This window comes from Encephalitozoon romaleae, chromosome VI (genome assembly GCF_000280035.1).
Source record: "Encephalitozoon romaleae SJ-2008 chromosome VI, complete sequence".
Classification (NCBI taxonomy): Eukaryota; Fungi; Microsporidia; family Unikaryonidae; genus Encephalitozoon; species Encephalitozoon romaleae.
The window spans coordinates 158,869-180,602 of record NC_024901.1 but is presented as its reverse complement, the minus strand read 5'-3'; the positions used below and the strand labels follow the sequence as shown (position 1 = coordinate 180,602).

The 21,734-nt window shown below is 39.4% G+C and overlaps 19 protein-coding genes across 19 annotated transcripts; 9 read left to right on the top strand and 10 right to left on the bottom strand.

Moving 5' to 3' along the window:
• Positions 1-115: 115 nt before the first annotated feature.
• On the top strand, positions 116-772 carry EROM_061490 (hemolysin-III-like protein; the record flags this gene model as incomplete). Its single annotated transcript, XM_009266462.1, has 1 exon — positions 116-772. One exon carries the CDS (start codon positions 116-118, stop codon positions 770-772), a length of 657 nt encoding a protein of 218 aa, XP_009264737.1.
• Positions 773-877: 105 nt separating this feature from the next.
• On the bottom strand, positions 878-1,735 carry EROM_061480 (hypothetical protein; the record flags this gene model as incomplete). The annotated part of the gene is made up of 1 exon (XM_009266461.1): positions 878-1,735. One exon carries the CDS (start codon positions 1,733-1,735, stop codon positions 878-880), a length of 858 nt encoding a protein of 285 aa, XP_009264736.1.
• Positions 1,736-1,815: 80 nt separating this feature from the next.
• Positions 1,816-3,000, top strand: EROM_061470 (methionine permease; the record flags this gene model as incomplete). Its single annotated transcript, XM_009266460.1, has 1 exon — positions 1,816-3,000. One exon carries the CDS (start codon positions 1,816-1,818, stop codon positions 2,998-3,000), a length of 1,185 nt encoding a protein of 394 aa, XP_009264735.1.
• Positions 3,001-3,145: 145 nt separating this feature from the next.
• EROM_061460 (hypothetical protein) lies at positions 3,146-4,942 on the top strand (the record flags this gene model as incomplete). Its single annotated transcript, XM_009266459.1, has 1 exon — positions 3,146-4,942. One exon carries the CDS (start codon positions 3,146-3,148, stop codon positions 4,940-4,942), a length of 1,797 nt encoding a protein of 598 aa, XP_009264734.1.
• Positions 4,943-5,047: 105 nt separating this feature from the next.
• EROM_061450 (putative vacuolar protein sorting-associated Sec1-like protein) lies at positions 5,048-6,517 on the top strand (the record flags this gene model as incomplete). Its single annotated transcript, XM_009266458.1, has 1 exon — positions 5,048-6,517. The coding sequence occupies one exon, from the start codon at positions 5,048-5,050 to the stop codon at positions 6,515-6,517; it is 1,470 nt and encodes a 489-aa protein (XP_009264733.1).
• A 91-nt stretch (positions 6,518-6,608) lies between these two features.
• Positions 6,609-7,421, bottom strand: EROM_061440 (Cdc50-like protein; the record flags this gene model as incomplete). The annotated part of the gene is made up of 1 exon (XM_009266457.1): positions 6,609-7,421. One exon carries the CDS (start codon positions 7,419-7,421, stop codon positions 6,609-6,611), a length of 813 nt encoding a protein of 270 aa, XP_009264732.1.
• Positions 7,422-7,604: 183 nt separating this feature from the next.
• EROM_061430 (40S ribosomal protein S26) lies at positions 7,605-7,961 on the top strand (the record flags this gene model as incomplete). Its single annotated transcript, XM_009266456.1, has 2 exons — positions 7,605-7,607; positions 7,641-7,961. The coding sequence occupies 2 exons, from the start codon at positions 7,605-7,607 to the stop codon at positions 7,959-7,961; spliced, it is 324 nt and encodes a 107-aa protein (XP_009264731.1).
• A 65-nt stretch (positions 7,962-8,026) lies between these two features.
• On the bottom strand, positions 8,027-9,301 carry EROM_061420 (translation elongation factor 1-alpha; the record flags this gene model as incomplete). Its single annotated transcript, XM_009266455.1, has 1 exon — positions 8,027-9,301. The coding sequence occupies one exon, from the start codon at positions 9,299-9,301 to the stop codon at positions 8,027-8,029; it is 1,275 nt and encodes a 424-aa protein (XP_009264730.1).
• Positions 9,302-9,359: 58 nt separating this feature from the next.
• EROM_061410 (cell division control Cdc23-like protein) lies at positions 9,360-10,751 on the top strand (the record flags this gene model as incomplete). Its single annotated transcript, XM_009266454.1, has 1 exon — positions 9,360-10,751. One exon carries the CDS (start codon positions 9,360-9,362, stop codon positions 10,749-10,751), a length of 1,392 nt encoding a protein of 463 aa, XP_009264729.1.
• Positions 10,752-11,073: 322 nt separating this feature from the next.
• On the bottom strand, positions 11,074-12,909 carry EROM_061400 (putative polyphosphate synthetase Vtc4; the record flags this gene model as incomplete). The annotated part of the gene is made up of 1 exon (XM_009266453.1): positions 11,074-12,909. One exon carries the CDS (start codon positions 12,907-12,909, stop codon positions 11,074-11,076), a length of 1,836 nt encoding a protein of 611 aa, XP_009264728.1.
• A 128-nt stretch (positions 12,910-13,037) lies between these two features.
• On the bottom strand, positions 13,038-13,559 carry EROM_061390 (hypothetical protein; the record flags this gene model as incomplete). The annotated part of the gene is made up of 1 exon (XM_009266452.1): positions 13,038-13,559. The coding sequence occupies one exon, from the start codon at positions 13,557-13,559 to the stop codon at positions 13,038-13,040; it is 522 nt and encodes a 173-aa protein (XP_009264727.1).
• A 626-nt stretch (positions 13,560-14,185) lies between these two features.
• Positions 14,186-15,310, bottom strand: EROM_061380 (hypothetical protein; the record flags this gene model as incomplete). The annotated part of the gene is made up of 1 exon (XM_009266451.1): positions 14,186-15,310. One exon carries the CDS (start codon positions 15,308-15,310, stop codon positions 14,186-14,188), a length of 1,125 nt encoding a protein of 374 aa, XP_009264726.1.
• A 208-nt stretch (positions 15,311-15,518) lies between these two features.
• EROM_061370 (putative RNA-binding protein) lies at positions 15,519-17,465 on the bottom strand (the record flags this gene model as incomplete). Its single annotated transcript, XM_009266450.1, has 1 exon — positions 15,519-17,465. The coding sequence occupies one exon, from the start codon at positions 17,463-17,465 to the stop codon at positions 15,519-15,521; it is 1,947 nt and encodes a 648-aa protein (XP_009264725.1).
• Positions 17,466-17,560: 95 nt separating this feature from the next.
• Positions 17,561-18,085, top strand: EROM_061360 (soma ferritin; the record flags this gene model as incomplete). The annotated part of the gene is made up of 1 exon (XM_009266449.1): positions 17,561-18,085. One exon carries the CDS (start codon positions 17,561-17,563, stop codon positions 18,083-18,085), a length of 525 nt encoding a protein of 174 aa, XP_009264724.1.
• A 49-nt stretch (positions 18,086-18,134) lies between these two features.
• EROM_061350 (hypothetical protein) lies at positions 18,135-18,701 on the top strand (the record flags this gene model as incomplete). Its single annotated transcript, XM_009266448.1, has 1 exon — positions 18,135-18,701. One exon carries the CDS (start codon positions 18,135-18,137, stop codon positions 18,699-18,701), a length of 567 nt encoding a protein of 188 aa, XP_009264723.1.
• Positions 18,702-19,194: 493 nt separating this feature from the next.
• On the bottom strand, positions 19,195-19,215 carry EROM_061345 (exodeoxyribonuclease III; the record flags this gene model as incomplete). Its single annotated transcript, XM_009266447.1, has 1 exon — positions 19,195-19,215. The coding sequence occupies one exon, from the start codon at positions 19,213-19,215 to the stop codon at positions 19,195-19,197; it is 21 nt and encodes a 6-aa protein (XP_009264722.1).
• A 368-nt stretch (positions 19,216-19,583) lies between these two features.
• EROM_061340 (hypothetical protein) lies at positions 19,584-20,030 on the bottom strand (the record flags this gene model as incomplete). Its single annotated transcript, XM_009266446.1, has 1 exon — positions 19,584-20,030. One exon carries the CDS (start codon positions 20,028-20,030, stop codon positions 19,584-19,586), a length of 447 nt encoding a protein of 148 aa, XP_009264721.1.
• Positions 20,031-20,075: 45 nt separating this feature from the next.
• EROM_061330 (hypothetical protein) lies at positions 20,076-20,603 on the top strand (the record flags this gene model as incomplete). The annotated part of the gene is made up of 1 exon (XM_009266445.1): positions 20,076-20,603. One exon carries the CDS (start codon positions 20,076-20,078, stop codon positions 20,601-20,603), a length of 528 nt encoding a protein of 175 aa, XP_009264720.1.
• A 160-nt stretch (positions 20,604-20,763) lies between these two features.
• EROM_061320 (diphthamide synthase subunit DPH2) lies at positions 20,764-21,717 on the bottom strand (the record flags this gene model as incomplete). Its single annotated transcript, XM_009266444.1, has 1 exon — positions 20,764-21,717. One exon carries the CDS (start codon positions 21,715-21,717, stop codon positions 20,764-20,766), a length of 954 nt encoding a protein of 317 aa, XP_009264719.1.
• Between the last annotated feature and the right edge of the window lie 17 nt (positions 21,718-21,734).

The following is a 21,734-nucleotide window of genomic DNA, read 5'->3' as shown; positions in this document are numbered from 1 at the left end:
AAAGCCTACATTCATCCATGCTATATAGTCGCTTCTTCTTCTATTGTTCTCCAAACAGTAGGCATGTTTTGATTTAAATGACACATATAAATTAGGTTTGTTCATACCCAACAAAATGTCAGAGCAGAAACCTATACTTCGCGGAAGAATCCACCAGGTTGCTTTCTACCTTACTATCGCAAAGACTTTTATGTATGCCATTTGCTGCATTCATAGAAAGGGAAACTTTGGAATAATGATATATCTTATGTCTCAATTGGTATTATTTGGAGTAAGCAGTACATATCATGTCACATCATGGAAGGACGAAAAGACAAAGTCTCTTTTTCAGAGGTTAGATCACATCTCCATATTCCTTCTTATATCGGGCACACAAACATCCGTGATTCTTAACCTAGTTCCAACAGGAATGTATACAAAATATATTCTAATGATGACCTGGACAATATCACTAGCAGGGATTCTTAAGATTATACTTATGAAAAAGCTGCATATGCACTTTGATCTTATGGTCTACATACTTCATGGCGTGTCTATCGTTCCGTTCTTCCGTATCATCATGAATAGTATTCCGATAAGTGACCTTTCTCTTTTTATATTAGGCGGTGCTATATACATAATTGGAGGGCTTATATATGGGATGGAAAGACCAAACCCATATCCTCAAGTCTTTGGATATCACGAAATATTTCATGTGATGACTGTATTAGCTAATTGGTGTTTTCTTGTCCCTTTGCTAAAGGGTTACATTTCTACTCTATCTGGAAAATAAACCATGTATGATATGAATCTTCACAAAAGCATTTACTAAATCATTTTAATTGGGAGAACCCCATGTCAGATGCATCGTCGGGTTTCTGTATATCTTTGCATTATCTCACTTCACATTGCAGTATTCTATCTCGCATCCAGTCATATAATTGTGAATGCCCCCAGCCACTTCCACACTCTCTCTTAGGATGTCGCAAGGGTCATAAAGATATTTAACCAATGCTTCCAGGGACTTATCATTACCAATAGCACCCAATGCCTCTGCACATTCATGTCTAACCATCCCGTGCTCCTTTACATCCTCCATTCCCTTAATAAGGTATGGAATAGACTCTATAGACCTCATCTGTCCAAACACAAACGATATTTCATGCTTGAATAGCGAGGATTCGTCCTCCATGGCTTTCCCAAGAGCATGTATGGCATCGGATGTTTCCAAATCTCTCAGATAAAACATTGCTTGGTATCTTCTATATAGACATTCGCTGCTATCTAGTAAAATCCTTCTTGCCTCTTCAAAATCTCCTTCCATTGGAGGTGCCGGATCTCTCGACCCAAATTTCGATACATCGTTCACTCCATTCCTCAGCTTCATCAATGCCAAATAGCAGGTTTCAGAAATAGGCTTCAGAGGATGATTGGCATACTTCTTCAATCCCTCAACTATTTCCTTGGTGGGCTTAAAGTTCCCTAAAGCTTCCCCAGCCTCATGCCTAACAATCTCATCTTCATTCTCATCAGATAGAATACTCAGAAGCACATGAACAGACTCCTCCATGCACATCTGTCCAAGAACATATGCTGCCTCATGCTTCAAAAGAATGGACTTAGACCCAAATGCTCCTACAATGGCATTTACAGACTCAGGAGCCAGTATGTTCCGTAGATAAAACAGGGATCTCATTCTCCTAGCTATTGGAATCCCATCGTTCTTTAAGTTGTTCCCAGCTATCTCGACATCCATGGGGTATCCTATTTTCCCACCTTTGCCTTTGGATCAGCAATTCCATCCTTCAAATTAAAGTCTTTGGCAGATACCCTAAAATGGAAAAAAAAATCGAGATGCTAGACCTATTGTTTCTGTCCATATGCAACATGGTCGGTATAGGGGTTTTCAGTCTAGCACACTATGTCCTCTCACAAACAGGAACATGCGCCTCCTCCATCTTTCTGATAGTTGCTTCAGCAATAATTGCAACGGTATTTGGATTATGCTATGCAGAGCTTGGGTCAACCTACCCATATGCAGGAGGAGACTTGAATTATCTTAGTAGGGCATATACAAAGCACTTAGGAACTATTTATTCTGTGGTTTCTATACTACTAATACTCCCCCTGTCTTGTGCAATCATGTCTATTAAGATACATGAATGCTTCGAGGAGGATATTGGAAGAGATTACTGTATCGCCATGCTGTTGGGTTTATGCACTATATTCTTGTCTTTTGGAGGAAAGTTAGTCACATGGACAATGAGAATACTGTTTTTTCTCAAGGTTGTTACTGTCGCCTCTCTTTTAGTCATTTCTTCCATATCGTTCATAGTGGCTAGGAATGCTCCAAATCCTGCAATACTGGACAAAAGGAATAGTACTGTGGAAATAGATGCAACCTCAATAGTTAAGGGCCTATGTTTTACTCAGTTTTCATTTGATGGATGGAACTGTGGAAACTATATTGCAAACAGAATACATAATCCGGGAAAAAGCTTTCCAAAGGCTATAGTTGGATCCATATGGGTTGTGACCTTCATTTACATACTCATTAGCCTGTCTATGATGTGTGTGGTGCCATACGATGATATCGTTGGAAATGTCTTTTTTATTGATGAATACTTCAGAGCGGTAGGAATCCCTATTACTCCCAGAATGTTGTCAGTGATGGTTACACTTATTCCTACCTTCGGGTCTCTTGTATGCTCGCTCATTGTCGGAACAGGAATTATCGAGTCTCTTGTTCCAGCAAAATTCAGCAAGAAGCTGGAGGTAATATCTCTCGCTGCTTTTTCCTTCATTGTTTTTGTGTTTGCCAAACTAGAGAGCATAAATTGGATGGTAAGTAAGATAGCTTTCGGGATATCTTTGTTTTATTCCCTGTCATGCATGGGCCTTGTAGTTCTTAAGTTGAAACATCCTTCTATAGAAAGACCCTTTAACCTTCCCCTTGCAGTTCCTCTAGCTGCGTCATTGATAGGTATTTCTATCTGCAGTTACATTATTTGCTGCAGTTGAAGAACATGATTACTAAAAGGACCCTTGCCCTGTTTATTCTGAAGTCCAATAAGCGCCCATAAAGTATTGCATACATGTTTTGGAAGGCTGATATGATGTATGTTTCATATACTTATGTATAAAAGACTGCAGCTCCTTAGAAACCATGGAGCACCGCAGAAAGGGGCTCGAATGTTTTACTACTCCGGAGCCTAGTGGAATTTTCTTATCTTTCATAATACCGTTGGGAGGGCACACACCAAAAGAAATGGTTTCGTTTATGTACAACGGAATATGCTTAGATCTGCAGAAGATTCTTGTCGGAATAGGCCGGGCTTCCATATCTAAAGATGTAGGGAACAAAGTTCAGGTGTCTCTGAATGTGAGCCGTCCCTGCAGCATCCATCAAATAATGGGTTTAGTTAGCAAATGCTTCAGGTACTGCTACAGAGTAGAGATACCTCTTTGCCTGTATCCTGTGAAGGCTGAAATAATGGAAAAAATCAAGGAAATAATGGACGCCACAGATACTTCCATTTGCATCAAGATAGATGGCAAGGTTGAGGCTTTTATCTGCGGAAAAAGAAAATCATGCCTTGATGCAAGAATGAAAGTACTTTTGATGATTGAGGAAGCGTTTGGGAGAGCCACCGAAATTAAAAGCATGAATATACCTACAAAGGAAGTTGTTAGGAATGGAGGAAGGATATTCTATCACTCAAGAATAAATTCTGACAAATGCCTTATATCCCACAATACGGTGGTTCTTGGCCTCCAGGAGCCTGAAAAAATAGTTGAAAGGCTGGTACTTGACACACAAAAGACTATACATTTGTTTTCATACAAGGGGGATGAAGTTGAAGATATTTTGGCAGACACTCAGTCGTACATAGCCACAAGGGAGATATGTGAAGACTACACAGAGGTGATTTTAAAAGGATTTGATCTGTATGAGGTTAGAAGAGCAAAGAACAAGATAAATCTACTTTACAATAGTATAATGAAAGTTGTGGTAGAAAACATGAAGTACCCTAACTATGATGGTGCTTTTATACTCCGGATCAAGAGCGTAAGCTGTGGATTCATGGTTATTGGTGAAAAGCGGACCTTATTGAAAATAGTGGAGGAGAATGGAGGATATGTCGAGGGTGAGATGGATATTGAGACAGAAACTGTCGAGTTTCTTTGTGGAAAGAAAAATGGGAAGATCACAAGGATTATGAGGGATGTGTGCTGTGGAATTACAATTCACAAGAAGCCGGAAAGTACCCGGATTCACATGACCATAAGTGGATCTTCTGAAGCATTTAAGAGTGCCTTAGGAATGATTGAAGATGAGTTCCCAGAGGAGTTGACTTTCTATATCGATGAGAAGCATCATAAAAGAATCATTGGGTACGGAGGAAAGAATATTCAAAAGATAATGAAGAAACATGGGGTCTATATCAAATTTATGAATGAAAGAGAAAGAAAAAGATTTGCATACAAAGACAATGTTGTGATAAAGACTCCGCGTAAGAATGTTGAGAACCTTGTTAATATGAGGAATGATGTGATGGGGTTGATAGGATGTTTCAAAGGTGATACTAAGTGTCTCGAAACAGTAGTGTCCCTACATGATTTCTATGATCTAGGATATCCGATATACCGGTTTCTCCATAACGCAGCTATTGTTAAAGGCTCTGAAACCAATGCATCGTATTACCTTAGTGAAGATTTTAATACGAGTACTAAGCCTTATTATGCATTTAAACTAAAAAACAGTGGCCAATGGTTCATAAAAACTACAGAGACACTTTCTCTAGAAAAGGTTTCTACAATGCATTGGCTTAAAGGTATTGAAAGGATGTCTGTGTTTTCATGGCTATTTGGGCGCGGATACAACTCCTTGTTCAATACAGAGAGAGGGGAGAAGGCTAAAAGCCATACTCTTCTTGAAGTAGGCCTCCTATTTAAAAAATAAACGATGTAAAACTATTACATCTAAGTTTTCAAATGCCATGCCTCTTTTTGGAAATGATTCTGAAACAGAGAAATAGAATGGCTCAACAAACATATGAGAAACACCATGCATGACGATTTACTTAGTAAAAAGGTAGATGAAATATTGGGAATGGGAGAAGGAATTAAGGCTCTTCTGTGTGACGAGGATACAAAGATAATTCTTAGTAATGTCATTCCTCACTCAAAATTCCTTGAAAATGACTATTTCTTGTTTGATAATATAATGAATAGGAGGAGAGAGAAGATACAAGGCATCACCTGTGTGGTTGTAATACGTCCAGAGAACATAAGGTGGCTGATAGAGGAAGTAGCAAGCCCTTTCTATGAAAGATACATAGTCTTGTTCACTAATCAAATAGATTCTTTGATGCTGGAAATCCTTGCCACGAGTGACGTATACTGTGTCATTTCAGAAGTCCACGAAATATATATGGACTTCTTTAAACAAGATGACTTTCTATATACATTCCACAGGGCAAAGACGAGCGACTTTACATCTCCCTCTATGAGAAAAAGAGCTTTAGATGGCATCTTCTCTCTTATTATGAATCTTGGGGGTATCCCAACAATTAGAGTCCAAACAGGAGACAAGTACTTACTAGAAGACTCAGACGTGTTGAACACTAGGCTCACAGGACTTAATCTTGAGCAGGGAGGGACGTTGATAATGCTGGACAGATCCTTTGATCTTTATACACCATTACTATATGAATGGAGGTACCAGTCTTTACTTCATGAACATGCAGATTATGAGAACGGCGTTGTTAGGATTGGGAAAAAAAGCTACTCAGTACTAGACGATTCATTCTTTAATGCCTCAAAGTTTAAGGATATATATGAGGTTTCAGAAGACATCAAGGGACTGATCAAAAAAGCGGAATTTAAAAAGAAGAGGCTTCATGAATTCATTTTCGATGATCTAGAGGAAAATACCAGGCTTTCTAGACAATTAGAAGCACATCTCTCCCAGCATGGCCACGTAATGAAGGCATGTCTTAGACTCAAGGATCTAAGTGAGATGGAAATGAATATTTTGAAAAACAACAAGGTTGGAAGGGAAGAAATTGATGAGTATCTTGTAAGAAAAGATGTTTCGATCATAGAGCGGAGTAAGCTGCTCATAATATATTCTCTTAGAAACAAAAAGAATCCTAATGATGAGGTCAAAAGGTATCCAGATCTTATAGATGAAGTTGAGTCATTTACAAAGAGATATCCACTTGGCATGCCTATATGGCGATATTATGGCTATCGTTTTGATGATGATGTTGACATTAAGCTAGGATATCAGCCTGCAGTGAAAAGGGTTCTCCGCCATTGGTGGACAAACAGGCTTGATGGAAAATATTTCTCTACTGTAAGAGAGTCTGAGAACCCAATGAACTACATAATAGTTTATGTAAGAAATGGAATCACCTACTCGGAGTACCGAGCCTTGTGCGAATACTACAACATAGCAATGAAGGGAAGGTCAAGGCTTTATGTTGTTGGAGATTCAATGGTATCCTACAAGAACATCATGAAAGGCATTTAGCCTGGTGGGGATTACACGGGTACATATGCTCAACTATTAAATCGATCTAATTTATTTACTGCCAGAATACCTTGATCCGCAAGTTTTATTATTACAAGCAGTGATTATGAAGAGAAAGCAAGATCATCGCCAGCCCAACAAGCATCAACCCAATGGATAGAAAGTAATTCTTCGGGCCTATTATCGACGACTGTGCAAATGATACGTATTTCTTTCCATATGGAAACATGGAAGTAATGTTTAATGTATACATTCCCTCTGTCTCTACATCCACCACTCCCCAAAGCTTTCTAAAACTGGGAAATGGCGCTATGTAAATCCAGTTTATGAATCTCTCGTCCAGGCTCAGATTAGGAATTTCATCATAATCTGGCCATAGTGGAGGAGAAACAACTTCATCTCTTGTGTAAGATGATGGCTTTATTGCATTTCTTTCTGACTCCCATGAAATTCCTTCAGTCTCAATATCGACCCCATCAATCCTGTATGAGTCATGAGGAAAGCTATTTGGGAGCATTCCTGCTGGATATATGATCTTACCATCATCGTAGGATAGTGGCTTGGCTGAGTTGAGACTCTTTGGCCTCTCTCCTCTAAGCTGGTCATAGCTGATGCTTTTACTATACCTCAGGTTGGTCTGATAGAAATCCTTCATTTCCAGAAAAAGATAGGTCCTTCCTTTAGGAAGATAAACATCTGTGCTCATATCATTTGTGTATGGAATAGTTACTTCCATTAGGCTACTATATACAAGTGTTGCCATTATGCCAAGTGTAAAGTTTATGAGGCCTAGGATAAAAAGGATGGCCATAAAGTTTCTATTGGACTCCGACCTGTATGTCCCAGGGAGCTTCTGCGATAGAAGATGCCCTTTTATTCTTGATAGGTATGCTAGAAGGCTCATCTGAATACAAGGTGCTGTTATTGTTTGGGGTATATCTGTATCTTTATTTAAGAACAACAATTAAAAGCTCACCTGAGCTCCTACTTCTTCGATCTGAAGCCTACATCCAGGAGAGCAAGTACTCACAATAATCCAAGCCCATGAGTGTCGAGTTCATTGCTTCGAAAATTTTTGCCCTTAAGAATGGTAAGTGATGGAAGAAGTGCTCTAATTTTGTAGACTGTTAAGAGGAGAAACCATGGAAGGTCAAAGAAGAACAGAGGGAGCGTGAAGCCCATTCAGTGTGACAAATGTGGTCGTGTAACTCCCAAGGATAAGGCAATCAAAAGGTTTAGGATTCAGTCTCTTATTGAACAGGCATCATTTGACGATCTAAAAGAAAAAACCATCTATGAAGTGTTCGAGGTCCCTCGTATGGGCTACAAGTCGCAATTTTGTGTGTCTTGTGCATGTCATGCCAAGATAGTTAGAGTTCGCTCTTCTCAAGCAAGAAAAATCAGATATGGATTCAACCCAAACAGGGCAAGTTCTTATAATTAAAAGGCTTTCTAAATCCCCGTGAAGATTTCCCTTAAAAACCTTGGGACATTTTAGGTAGAAGTATTTTATTCTTTTATGGCTCTTATTACACCAACTGCTATGGTTTTACTTTCCAGCCTCAATGCAAACCTTTGTCTCTCCTCCTCATCTCTGCTACCGTAGAAAACGCAGATAGGTGACGGGGTAACAATCTTGGCAAGGACCCTACTCCCATGGCGGCAAAATCTGATTTTCTTATTGTTAATGTCCCTTATCTCCTTTATCTTGCATTGGACAGTGACAATTCCTACGTGAAGGATACATGTGTAACCAGAGCTTATGATCGTATCACTATCAAGTATATTTAATCCACAGGTAAATTCCTGAGTAGACTTGTAGTCCGTGCTGTCGGTATCAAGTATCTTGCTCCCAACTAACACATCATCGGCCTCCTCCTTCAACTTTAATTTCACCACATCCCCAGGCTCACCTTCTTCAATCTCAACTTCCTCTTCATCCATTATAGACAAAATGACATTTCTTGTGTTCTGCGGCAAAATCTTTACTGGCATTCCAGGTACTACTTTTCCACATTCAATTTTTCCGAATAGAACCATAGATCCCATAACCTTCACCTTCTCCGTCACAGTAATAGCTAGTGGTGCATCAAACCTTCTTGGAATACTTATCTTGTCCAACTCAGAGAGAAAAGAGTCTCCATCGTACCATGAACACGTTCCTTTCTCCTTGATATATTCTCCGGTAAACCCACTGACGGGAATAAATACAGGTGATGGAAACATCCTTTTAACAAAGGATCCAACCTTATCCTTTATTTCATCAAATCTCTTCTTGCTCCACTCCACACTCGAATCGTCCATCTTATTAACTAATACAATCAATCTTTGGACACTTCCAGCCTTTAGGAGAAAGATATGCTCTCTGGTCTGCCCACCTTTTTCGAAGCCTGCCTCAAACTCATTTATCCTTGCCGATATCACCAGTACTCCCACATCTGCACGGTTAGCACCATTTATCATCTCAAATACAAACTGGTTATGTCCAGGTGCATCCAATATGTTTATCCTTCTATGGGGTAACTCAAAAGATGCCGTCCCAACCTCGGTTGTCTTTCCCCTTTCTCTTTCTTCGGGATTGATATCTAAGCACCAGCTCAAATACCAACTCTCCCTATTCTGCTCTCTGGACATCTGCTTGTACTTTTCCAACGTTCTTGGATCCACTAATCCCATTTGCACAAGGATCTGCCCGCATATCGTCGATTTTCCTGCATCAACATGTCCGACAAAAACAATATTGATCACTTTCTTCCGGGAAATTCGCATCTCTTCCAAATCCATCAGGGAGCAATTCCAAGCCTATTTATTAGACGACAAATTTTTGGCCCTCTGAGCCTTGATGATGGCCGAGTTCTTCACACGTAACTTACATAAAACAGTTGACTTTCTATCGAAGGTCGGGATAACATCTGACGAAATCTCAGTAACATTGTCTTCAAGGGAATATCTTTCATTGACATATCAGAATTTAAAGGAATATAGGAAGGCATATGCTTCTCTTCTTTGTAAGACCAGCCTTCTCCACCTCGAAGAGATTGTGTTTTGTGCATGCTGTTCCCAAAGGATCAACTTTATAAGAAACATAAACCTACTTATTCATCTTAACAAACCCGTAAAAATTCATTGGTGTGGATGTGAAAAGGACGAATTTCTGCTCTACATCGAGGGTAAGGTAAAGAGGGATTTCCGTATCCTGTCTGACGTTGTTGTGATAAACCCATGGTTCTGGGAGGCATACTCGGATCTTGCAGAGCTTGCAACTCCAGAGATTATCGAGTCGATTAACATTGTTGGTGGATTAAGTGACTTCTTCTTTATGTATTTATTCTGTACAAAGATGATCAAGAAGGCTTGGAGCCCTGCTATGATATCAGAAGATGAAGGGCGCGGAAGTAAGTGGATGAAATCTTCTGATGGCCTCTGCGTCAACATGAAGTATCCGAATCTGGCCGGGGCTGTTCTATATCATCAAAAGGACTTTGATGGATGCATTGAGATATTTGAGAAGGTAACAAGGAATTCCTTTTATTATGACCTGGACTACATAGATTTATATTCGAATGCTTTGTATATAAAAAATGATAGTAGGGTCATTCTTCTTGCAGAAAACACCTTGAACATAAACAAGTATAGGTCTGAAACTATGTGTTGCATAGCAAATTATTATTCCATGAAGAAAGAGCATGAAAAGGCCATTGAGTACTTCAGACTGTGTGTGAAACTGAATCCTTCCTCTTCCATAGTTCATACGCTTATTGGGCATGAATACCTTGAGATGAAAAGCATGGAAAAAGCTGTAAGCTCTTATAATGTTGCCTTGAAAATGTGTCCTATGGACTACAGGGCTTGGTACAGTATTGGGCAGGCCTATGTAACAATGACCATGTATGAATATGCCCTTTTCTTCATTAAAAAGGCACTGGAGTGTAAGAATAACGACCCTGTTGTCTGGACAACCCTAGGGCAATGCTATATGAATCTTAATAGAATGGATGATGCCATTGGATGCTTCAAAAATGTTATAGAGCTGAATGATCCTGACGGGTATCTGTATATCGGGGATGCTTACAAGAACATGAAGATGTATACCGAAGCGGTTGTTTATTATGAAAAATATGTTGAGACTAGTAAAGACGACACTAGGAAGATATGCCTGTTTCTGGAGGAATACTTCAAGAGAATGTTTGATGACAAGCGAAGCTCCTACTATGCAGGCCTTGCTAATAAATAAACTTGGTCCTGGTTACCCTTTCATGGAATCAATAGAAGAAATTAACAAAGAATTAGAAGGCAAACTTAAGAAACTCGAGGAAGATGTCATAAATGTAATGGAGTATAATAACAAGCTGAAGGAGATGATGGAAAGCCTTAAGGCTGAAGAAAGGCTTACTCTTGAATGGCTTCTTGAGTGCCTCAATAATTCTAAGAGATTTCTTCAGAGCTCTAGTATGGACTTTTTTGTGTAAAACACTAAAAGAAAGTAAGTGGCATCCATCGACAGTGTAGGGCCTTCGTCTCTGAACAAAGTATCAATAAACTTGCTTTATTTCACTTCAGAACCTTTTCAACGGGAACTTAAAGAAAACTGAAAGTCCCATTGCAACCAAGAATACGCATACAAGGACGGCAGGTCCATATATGTCATCGTATGGCCCTGGTTCTCTCCTTCTTATCATGCTGGCTCTCCATAGATATAAATATAGAGAGTAGAAGGAAAAGATCACTGCCACAAAGATCAAAACTAGCCCTGAAAAACTGGCCTTTTCATCCCCAAGCCCTAAAAGGGCACTCCCTATCCCCCCTAGGAAAATTGCAAATTGAACCCAAGACAAGAAGGTCCTTTCGTTGGCGAAGAATACCTTTGGTTCTACACGAACAGGAATGGATATTCTCTTTCCATGGACCTCTATAGGGCTGAGCTTCTCACTGTTGCTAGGGTCACTATCAGCGGGAATGTCAACCAGAACCGTATCCTCAAAGGATTTCTTGTCTACATCGGGTTGGAATGGGTCCTTTCTTATATCAACAGACACCTGCGGGAGCCAGTAAGGAATGTCCTGAATAAATGGATACAAAGCAGCACATCCATGCAAGTACTTGGAAAACTTATGTACATGCTCTACTAGTGGGCCGTTAATAAGCTCTTCAATCCACTTGGGCTTTGTCTCATCAAGACTCTGTGTTTTGATCTCGAGTATTGCATGAGGGAACCTTATTATTTCGTTCTTTGGAATATTTTTGAAAGGAAATTCGCAGTTCACATCATTTCTCCTCCATCTCTTGATGGGATGGGCTGGATTAGTTATTTCAGCATCACTACACTCTTTTATCATGCATAGATCTGTATCGAGGCTTATTCTAACACTGGAGTCGTTTGGAATTTGGAATGCGTTTCTTCTGTAAAACGTCCTGACAACAGGCCTTAGTCCCTTATTGACAATAGATGTTTGAACTTCTTCGTACAGTGCCCTTACATCCTCATCCCCATTCAACTTCTTTACATCATCCCACACATTTTCCCCATTAATGTACTTAAGGACTTGGCTTTCACTTATCATGAACCTTAGCTTTTTACTAGATTCGCCTGTCCATCCATCTTCATGTCTTTTTCTCTCGACAAACACAACATCTGGAATTTTAGAAGTATACCATCTTATCCTAATGGCCTCCGAGTGATGCAGCTTTTTAAGCCTCTCTCCATAAAGATCAAATGTCACATTGTCGAAGTATACAGATGATATGCAAGTATCGTGCGACTCCCTGTCCCATGAACTATATGGACTTTTTTCTTTATTGTCCTTTGAAAAGACATATATTGGAAGGTGCTGGGTGATATAGAATTTCACCGGCACAATGTTTTCCTTATGGACCCAATACTTATCGGTTCTCCTTATAAACGTACAATTACTCTCAGATTTTTTCCTCTTTACCTCTGTAGCTTTGAGAGAAACTTTGCTTGATTTATATATCAAGTCGTCAAGGTCTTCAATAGACCTAATCCTACTCTTCAGCATAGGCTTGTAGGAAGAAAGAAGCTTGTATCTAGTATGCTTATCATGCCTTTTTAGAAGTTTTTTGAATCCTATAACGTTTATCCTTATAAACTCTGCAAAATGGTGCATCTCCTCAGTCATCTCCTTTATTTTGATCTTTGCTTCTTTGGATGGCTTTTTCTCCACCGCCTTCAGCCTTTGGACAAACTCGGAATGCTTAGACTCAACAAATCCAAAGACCCTCTTTATGTCGGCATCCAGCTCTATGATGAATTCATCCTCATCATTGGAGGTAAACTCTTCTTTTCTGAATCTTTCTCTTAGGTTCTCGTAGTCCAAATAATTGTATTTGTATGGTGCATATACATTTCGCTTAAGATACTTCTGAAATCTCATAACTTCTGATTCTGGAAAAAGTAGTTATATATAACCTACTTGTTTCATCTCAGATAAAGCACTAAACCGATTTCTTCCATGAAACAGGTTTCTGATCCTTTGTCCGTTTGTAATGCATCTCCCTTCTCTCATTGGCTTTTGGATAGGCCCTCGATCTTCCGTCCAACCTCTGCAGACCCAAGTATAAGTTCCTTGACTTCGTTGAATTCAAATAATGTTATATTATTCATGTTCAAGGCCCTTCCATCCAAGCATTTGATACCCTTGAGTGTTTTTGCAAGCCTTATCTCCCTGATCTTCTCAATCATCACTTTACTCTCTTCTATGTTCTCAGTGTTATAGCAGCACTCCAGAAGCTCGCCTGCAAGAGGAAAAAAATAAGGATGGATGTGTGAATATTCATCGATTTTTTCCACTTCTGTATCCATTATTGCCTTAAGACTCTCTAATTGTAGGTACGATGGAAGTCTTATTTTGCACATGTTCGATTTCTTCAGAAGTAAGGCAGCATACAGGGGGATTCTTACCACATCTAAGGGCATCATCGGAGGGTAGGTTTTGTCCATTAAGCATAACTCTGGTATTGATGTCATGGGCTCTACTTCAACCAACTCTTCATATGCAATATGAAGAATTTCCTCTGGTGACATTGGTATAAGGATATTTATGCATATAAAATATATATCCCAAGGCAGAGTTCAGTAGGAATAGTAACTGACTGAATACTTCCCAGTAGCAACTAAGGGCTTGGGCCGAGTATGAAGTTAAATTCCTTCCTGCTCTTAAATTGACTCACAGATCGATTCTGTATTCTCTATATACGCTTAAATATAATTAATTCTAGGAGATGCCCTAAAAACAAACATCAACTGTCACCCTGATGAAAAACCCAGGCAGCCTTGAGGTCCTAGGGATTCTCCAAAGGAAACTAGAAAGAAAGATATTTGCTCTAAAAATAAATAAAGCAAAAGGCAGAAGGTTACCCAGCACTGGAAGCCTATCTGGGTGCATGGCCACCATAGAAATAAATCTGCCGAGAATTCCAATGGAAAATAGGAATCTTTTGTTCAGCTCCTTTTCCAGAATGGCTTAGCTCTCTAACCAAGTTGTATATCATTCTTTAAAATCATATGGTAGAAGAAAAAGACATTGGCCAGCTCGCGATTTTCGGAGTAATTAAAAGACATTTCACAACCCATTCAGCCCTAGTGTGCCTAAGCTTGCATTAAAAATACAAAGAAGGGGAATCTAGATGTTTATTTATCCGCTCATGCCACTACTCCTTTGAAACAAGGTATTCTACTCCCCTCATGTTTCTTATGTAAAACAGGGAGGAATCCCATTTTATAATCCTATTAATTGTATTTACGCCATCAAATATCTTCAACAAATCTACCACCTTGTTAACCGGGATTGCGCGCCTGTTCTCAGACCTAAGTAACATCTTTATTCTGTTACTCAGCAGCACATTATCCTCCTCTTCCTTGGACTTATTCATAAATTCCTCCCTTCTTAGTCTTTCCTTCTCTCTTATCCTTTCTAGTATTGTGGATGCCCTCTTCTTGGCTGATTCTACGATATCTACATTTCTTTTCGTTGGAACACAAACCTCCTTTTCTATGGTCTCTTCCTTGATATCCTCAGGAAATAAAGGTTTTCGGGGCAGAGGCACCTCTTCGAAATTAAATTCAGGGTGGAACCTATTTCCATTATAAACATATCCATTTTCGTTGAGAAACTCTAGATGGCACTTCTTGACATATTCCTCAAGCCTCTCATTGAATTCCTTTGTTTCTCCACTAACATAAATAACAAAAGTATCAACCTCCTTTCCGTCGTGATGAATACTTATTTTTTTGAACCTGAAAAGATCTGGTGCTATGTAATACATTCTCTCAATATCCCCAACAACTACTCGCTGTTTGACAAGATTTTCTATGCATCCTAGAGACTTTATGAAAATCGTTGTTAAGTTTCTTGCACTATTAAAACGTTGAATCGTCTCTAAGACTCGGAATATCCGAGACAGCTTTTGGAGAGATTTCGGAAGATAAAGATGGAAGTTTAAACTTAATCCTTTGAATTCCAAATGTGATACACCTCCAAACTGCCGAATCTTTTCCTTCCTCTCCTCATTCAGGCCACCTTTATCCTCCGTTGTTTCCTCCCTATCCTTTTCAGAAACTCTAGCTTCCTCGTCAGCATCTTTCTTTCTTGTAATAACGTTCTCCTCTCCATTCAGCCCAAGCTCTTTCAACTTCTCCAACCATCTTCCAATCAAAACTACCTTGCCATGGTCCTGTTCTTTTTCCATCTTACACCCCCCAGCCTTTATCGATTCTCTAGAGACCTCCTTCTTTCTTCTAAGTAAGCGTTTCCTTCTTATCTCATGCTCTCCCATTCACAATACCCATCAGAAAAAAATTTATACAACGAAAAATTACAATAAAAATGTCCCAGAGGATAGGTATTCACGCGTCATTAGAAACATGAATGTTTTGCCCTTGGTGTTTTGTTTAAAAGCTTTTAAAGGACTTCGTACTAACTATATCCCTTCTTCTGCTTTGCAAGGGCATGTAAAAACATTATTTATAACCTTTAATTAGATATCACTTTCCTATCCTGACATTCCCAAACATAACATTTATGTACTCTTCCACAGATATACTTCTCACATAGCTCTTCTCATTATCCGGTGCCTGCCCAATAAACCTTTTCGATATCTCCTGAATTAGCTTGCCTTTCTTTTCTCTGCCAGGAACAAGCCTGACCTTGTATTTGTATGTGGATATCACGCTCCAGGGCCCACACACAGGCATCGAATGGACTATCTCCATCCCTTCAGGATCACTCACAAACTTGTGGTTTTCCTTCTCATCAATATTCATATCCTCTATCTCTTCCTCAATCTCTTTCAAAACCTTGAATAGCAATCCTAATCCATATTCAATCTTGTGGCATTCTACATAATTCTTCTTTCCCTTTATCATAAAAGACCCTTTCGTCAAATACTCTCCAGAAGGCGCAGTCTTACTAACCTGCTCCCCATACACATACCAGACAGGAGAAACAACATTAGCTTCCCAACACTTCGACATGCATAAGGCCATCGATGCCGCCTCTTCTATTGTCTTTTGGGTGGGCTTCTTGACAATAATACTCGAGCTTCCATGCATGTCTCCATGAAAATATAGGTCAGTAGGTTCTAGATGTTTCTTGACAAGAATTTCATTCTGCTGTGCATTCTTTCCTCCTATCACAAGTATTCCATCAGAAGAAAAGAAGAAGTGGAACTTCTCAAACCAATACAGAGCACGTGTAACCTTTTTTGTTTCTACTTTAGGTGCCACTTTCTTCAGTACCTCCTCAAGGCTATCTCTGGTCTTCTTAATCTTTTCTTCAAGTTTTTTATTTTTCTGATAAAACCTGCTTATATTACTAAACAAAGAGGTTTCGAAATCAATTTGAATCTCTTCACCTTCCAAAGCTATCGTGCAAGTGTGGGATATAAAGTCAGTCTTTACAATAGCCTTTGAAATCTCGTTTCCCTTCTTATTCTCCTGCTCCCGGAACTTTTCAAAATCAGTCCACCTCACCTTATTTTTCTTAACAATCTTGAAAATATCCAGTATTTTGTTTACAAAGTCCGCATTTTCTTCTAATAACTCAGCCTTCTTTCTATAAGACTGTCTCTCTTGCTCCATTTCCTTCATATAATTCTCTTGCCTTTTTCTCACCTTGTCCACCTTTGATTCTCTATCATTCCTCCCAAACTTCTTCCTGTTCTGAAAGAAAAACTCTGCGGCATCATTAAATGTCGAAAAGTCCCTCGCTCCATCAATCTTGAAGGGAATGAGGTTCGACGGTTTGCCTTTCTCAATAATCACACCCCCATATCCTTGAATATCCTCCATTTTCTTTTTAAATTCCTTCATAAACTCCTCAAAGACATTTTTCACATCCTCCTTAATTGGAATTCCATTCTCCGCAGACTTCTTCATGTCCATAGGATTGGCCTTTATTCTTGAGCCCAGCTCACCTAAGACTTTATCAACCAAAAGATGGTCTAGAGGAAGGAAGTCCTTTAAATCGTTCTTAACAAAGGCGTCAATACTCAGGTCAAAATCAACATTATTAAATACATATTCAGACCCTTTGACAATATCTAGGTCCTTGACAATTCGGAATATTTCCGATATCTTCCCGTCTTCTACAATCAAAATATTTCCTCCAGAGAAGAATTCAAACACAATCTTCTGTCTTCCAAGCTCCAGAACAACAACACGATCAAATCCACACTGGTATATATCAACAACCTTGTCTCTTCGGGCTTTCCTTCGTAGAATCTTACAGAAGTGGGAGATGTCCATATCATGTTCTTGTGTCAAGTGAATCCTAACCCCGGGCTCAACAAGAAGAATGTCCTTGTTACTAAACTTTATGTAGATGATTCTCTGCGACGTTGTATAAAAGTTCTGGATGAATTTCCCTACCAATCTAGGTCGCAGCTCGTTGACCGTCGCTCGGATGTCTAAAAAAGTATATCTCTGCTTCATCAGGGTTCCTCTTTCGGTAAATATTTCTACTACAAACCATCAGTTTTAGAATTGGTGTGAAACACTTCTTAATAACATCTTTGTTTATTTCCATAATGGATCCAGAATCCAACCAAGCTTTAACTGACGAATGGAAGGCAGAAGCAGGGTTGCTTCTTTCCTCCCAACTGTTGCTGGAGTACAATGCATTTTATTTCTATGCAGCATGTGCCGCTCACTTTGGGAATCCCAATGTCTGTCTTAAGGGACTAGAAAGGTTTTTCAAAGAAAGTAGTCTCGACGAAAACGAGCATGCCCAGCGGATCATTAACTTCATGAATATGAGAAGTCTGAATATTGAGTTCCGGACCATAGAAGCCCCAGACATTAAAAGGTATGAGAAGACAAGCGACATTCTTAAGGCCAGTAAGGAATTTGAACAAACCGTGCTTAACAATATACTGACCGTCTCTGAAATAGCTGCAAAGGCTGGGGATGGATCTATTGTCGAATTCTTTGAGGATTTTATTGCTGAGCAGGTGAAGTCCATTTCAGAATTCAATGATCTATATGTCAACTGCGTTAGGTGTGGGGACGATGGCATGGGATTATTCCTCTTTGACCAATCACTACTAAAGTAACATTAAAGCTTCTTCAAGTTTTCTTTGGATATCTCTCACTACCCTGCATATGGATGAGCTCATCTCAGAACTCAGAAGCACACAAGCAAAAGAGGAGAGGCAAATAGGCTCTACAGTGAATACAAATGATCTTCCCATCAGCAATGCAACGTCAAAGGGATTGTCCAATGAAGTTCCTCCAGATCCGTTTGTTCAAGAAAATCTCGAAGAGACTCCGGATTCTGAGGAAGATACAAAGGATGATTGCCATGAGCTTACGTCCTCTCAAGTTCCTATATCATTCCACATAATGAAGCTTGACTTTGATGCACTGGCCCAGGTAAAGAAAGAAAACCAGGTGGAAATAGGTATAGACAAGATAAAATGTTGCAAAAAATATAAGATCGAGAATGTGTTTGCAGGGATTATCAAAAAGTTAAGTGTATTTGGAGCCGACACCGCCTGTCTAGAACTTGTGGATGAAAGTGGATCAATATGTGGGTCTTGTCCCTTGGCTGTAGTAGATGAGTTTGGATTAAAGGTGGGGACCATTGTACTGTTATCTAAATGCTCCTTGTGGAAGATTAATGGAAACCATCTGAACATAGTGGGAGCAAACATAAGAAAAGTCATTTAAAGGTAAATTACCATCTTCTCATCATGGCCAAAGAAGTCAAGGATATTATTTTTCTCTTGCTTAGAATATTATCTCATCATCTAAATATCAAAGTCCATTTCCATATACTGGGCAGTGATCACACCCATAGATTTCAGAGTGTATGTTATAGCCTCTAGGTCTGTGAGAAAGTCCAAATGGAATGAGGACGTGGTCTATTCCTATGCCTAAGCCGTGAGGGCACATGGTGAACACTGTGTTCCAGCATGTATAAGATTCAGACGTTCTATGTAGAATCTACTTTTCCTTTTCTTTCTTCCCACCTTTCTTATGTTGTATGCACAAGAGTTCATCATAGAACTGATAATGATCAATAATTGAGCAGATTCCGTTGAAACCTCCACATACGGCTGCATCTTCATGTTTTCTGATAAATGCCCAACTATATCATAGAACCTGATCACTTCAGACTCGTCCTTCTTGGAGCCTTCATCGAAAAACGGAAGGTATAGGTTCAAGATCTTGAACTTCCCATGATCAGTAATAATAATCTTTCTTCCTCTGAAAATGGCGAATGAATAATCCCTCTACAATATAGCTCTTCGATGCCATTGTTAAAACTCCAGCTTACACTGTTCCTCCTATTTGCACTTGTGAATGTGATGTAGTCTTTAAGTGAATGAAACTCGCTCAACAAGCTTTCATTTCCCCCTGCTTCTTGAATACATAAAATGTCTGCTTTAAGGATACTCTTCGCGTATTCATTAAATCTCACATTACAGCTTCCCGTTACATATCTATTGAAAGAGCGGATGACGTTATCCTCATAAAAACTTAAATCAATAGAACCGAGGACACATAAATATCATAGATTTAATCATGATCGTCTCTAAGAATCTTCTTTTACTCCTCCTCCTCCTCACAGGAGTACTCCTCAAGAACCTTGAAGATCTTGGCCGCCACACTGTTGGCAGCCTGATAATCAAAAGTAGCAATCAATTTGAGGATACCACAAAAAGACGTTACTAGCATCCCTCTTTTGCGTCCTCTTTCATCTCCATCCACGCTGATGAATATTAATGAAGGTTGTGCGTCATCATTAATCGATCTCATGAAGATGTATTTCTGACTATTATACTCGATATTTTTTACCTGTACGCTTTCTGTGCACTCGTCCAAATCCCTGACACTCATCGAGCATTTCCCATTCGTTTCATGAGTGTGATTTACATCACTGAAATTTGTGAGCTGCAGTGATAGAACATCTTCTTCTAAGTCTTTCACCAGACTATCGAACACCTCCTCGTACTCCATATCTGTTCCTTTTCCTTCATAAATCATTCCGCCCATTTTTGAGGGCTTGGAACAAATTCCTTGATTTTTGTTTGCACCCTGATGAAGTATCTTCCTATCTTTGTAGCATTTGTAGTGGCAATTCCAGAAGATCTGAACTCGATAATCATGGCAATCAATAGGCTTCATAAGAATACCAAGTACAGTACATACTATGAGGTTTTTGGCGTCTCCGAGAATGCATCCATTGCCAGTATAAAGAAGCTGTATCAAAAGATGATGAAGCATCCAAGCCCTATTCCAGGGATTGAGAAAAGGGAGGACGCTGTTGCACTCCTGACAGAGGCTTACAACATTCTAAAAAATAAGAAGTCTGCATATGATTTTGTACTTGCAAACTCATACATCTACATTGGGGGCAAAAACAACTTTAAAAACAACCTTTATGTAATTCTAATGTCCATATCTGTCGGATTGTTGGCAATCGACCTGATATATTTTGGCGTCAAATATCTAGTGTTCATGGCCAATCCTAAGAAGGCTTCAAAGAAGAAGGGAAACAAGGAATCTGTCCCATCAATGATGATTGTAAGTATTCTCCGTTTGATCAAGTCTTTGATTAAAAAATAATGAAGCTCTTGTTTTAAGCTGCATTACAAGAACGTATCCATATCCATGGAGACCGCAGGATCGAGGGATGCTGCTGATATATGGTTCTATGCCTCTGCACCTGTGTCGAGGTCTACTTCTATTGTTCAATGAAGGATATAGTCCATGAAAAGGTCATGCCTTACGTTCCCTCATTGTCATATTTGCATGGAATTCCACTATCCCCACTATGAATATCCATGTTCTCTTCTCCATAACAGTAAGGGACATTTTGCCCTTCTGATCTCAGTAGAATCCTTCCTGCTTTTCCGATATGATCAACCTCTGTGCAGTCGCTCTTGGATTCCAAACTGACAGAAAACGAGTTCTTGTCGAATCTTTTCCACTCTCCAGAAAATGCGTATTCGACTTCAAAGGGGGTTACAACAGGAATGTGTAGATCAAGTGTGCATTCAAAGAAAGGGCAATCCACCACCACAATGCACTCAGTCCCCTCTATGGTTATCATCCTTTCATAGGAAAGGTCTTTTAGAAATAGGAGATATGCGTTTTTGCGTCTAGAAACAAGTGCCCTCCGGATAGACCTTGCCAACTCCTCGTAGGCCCTTGACGTAAATATTATTGCAAATATCTGAAGGTCTCGAATCCTCCTTCCTTTGTTGCACTTAGATGAAAGATACTCCATTCTATCTCGCCTTTCTAGATTATAGAAAGATTCCGCATTGTATTTGTAGAAATAGTATTCATAAAACATCTGGTTCTTTGTTACCACAAGAATGTCTCCTGACATCTCGTTCTCTGATGAGCGCCTTCCATATGTTGAATCATATATTACATTCCTCTTCTCCCCCTTCAGAAGGCTTGTGTCTTCTTGAGACATATGAGATGATATACTTATAAAGTCTTCGAAAGAATGAAGAGGGCAGCACACCCCAAGAAGGATAAAAAACTGAAAAGTTTTAGTTTTCAAAGGACAGAGCATACCTTCTCCATTAAGTAAAAAAGTGTCTACTTGTGGATGCTTTGTTTTTATATGATCATAAACATCCTTTACCATATACTTATATTCCTCAGTGGATAGCAGGCCTACTTCGGTTTTCCCCTCTAGTCTTTCATCAAGAAGGTTAAAATCCATTGCAGGGATGGATTCTT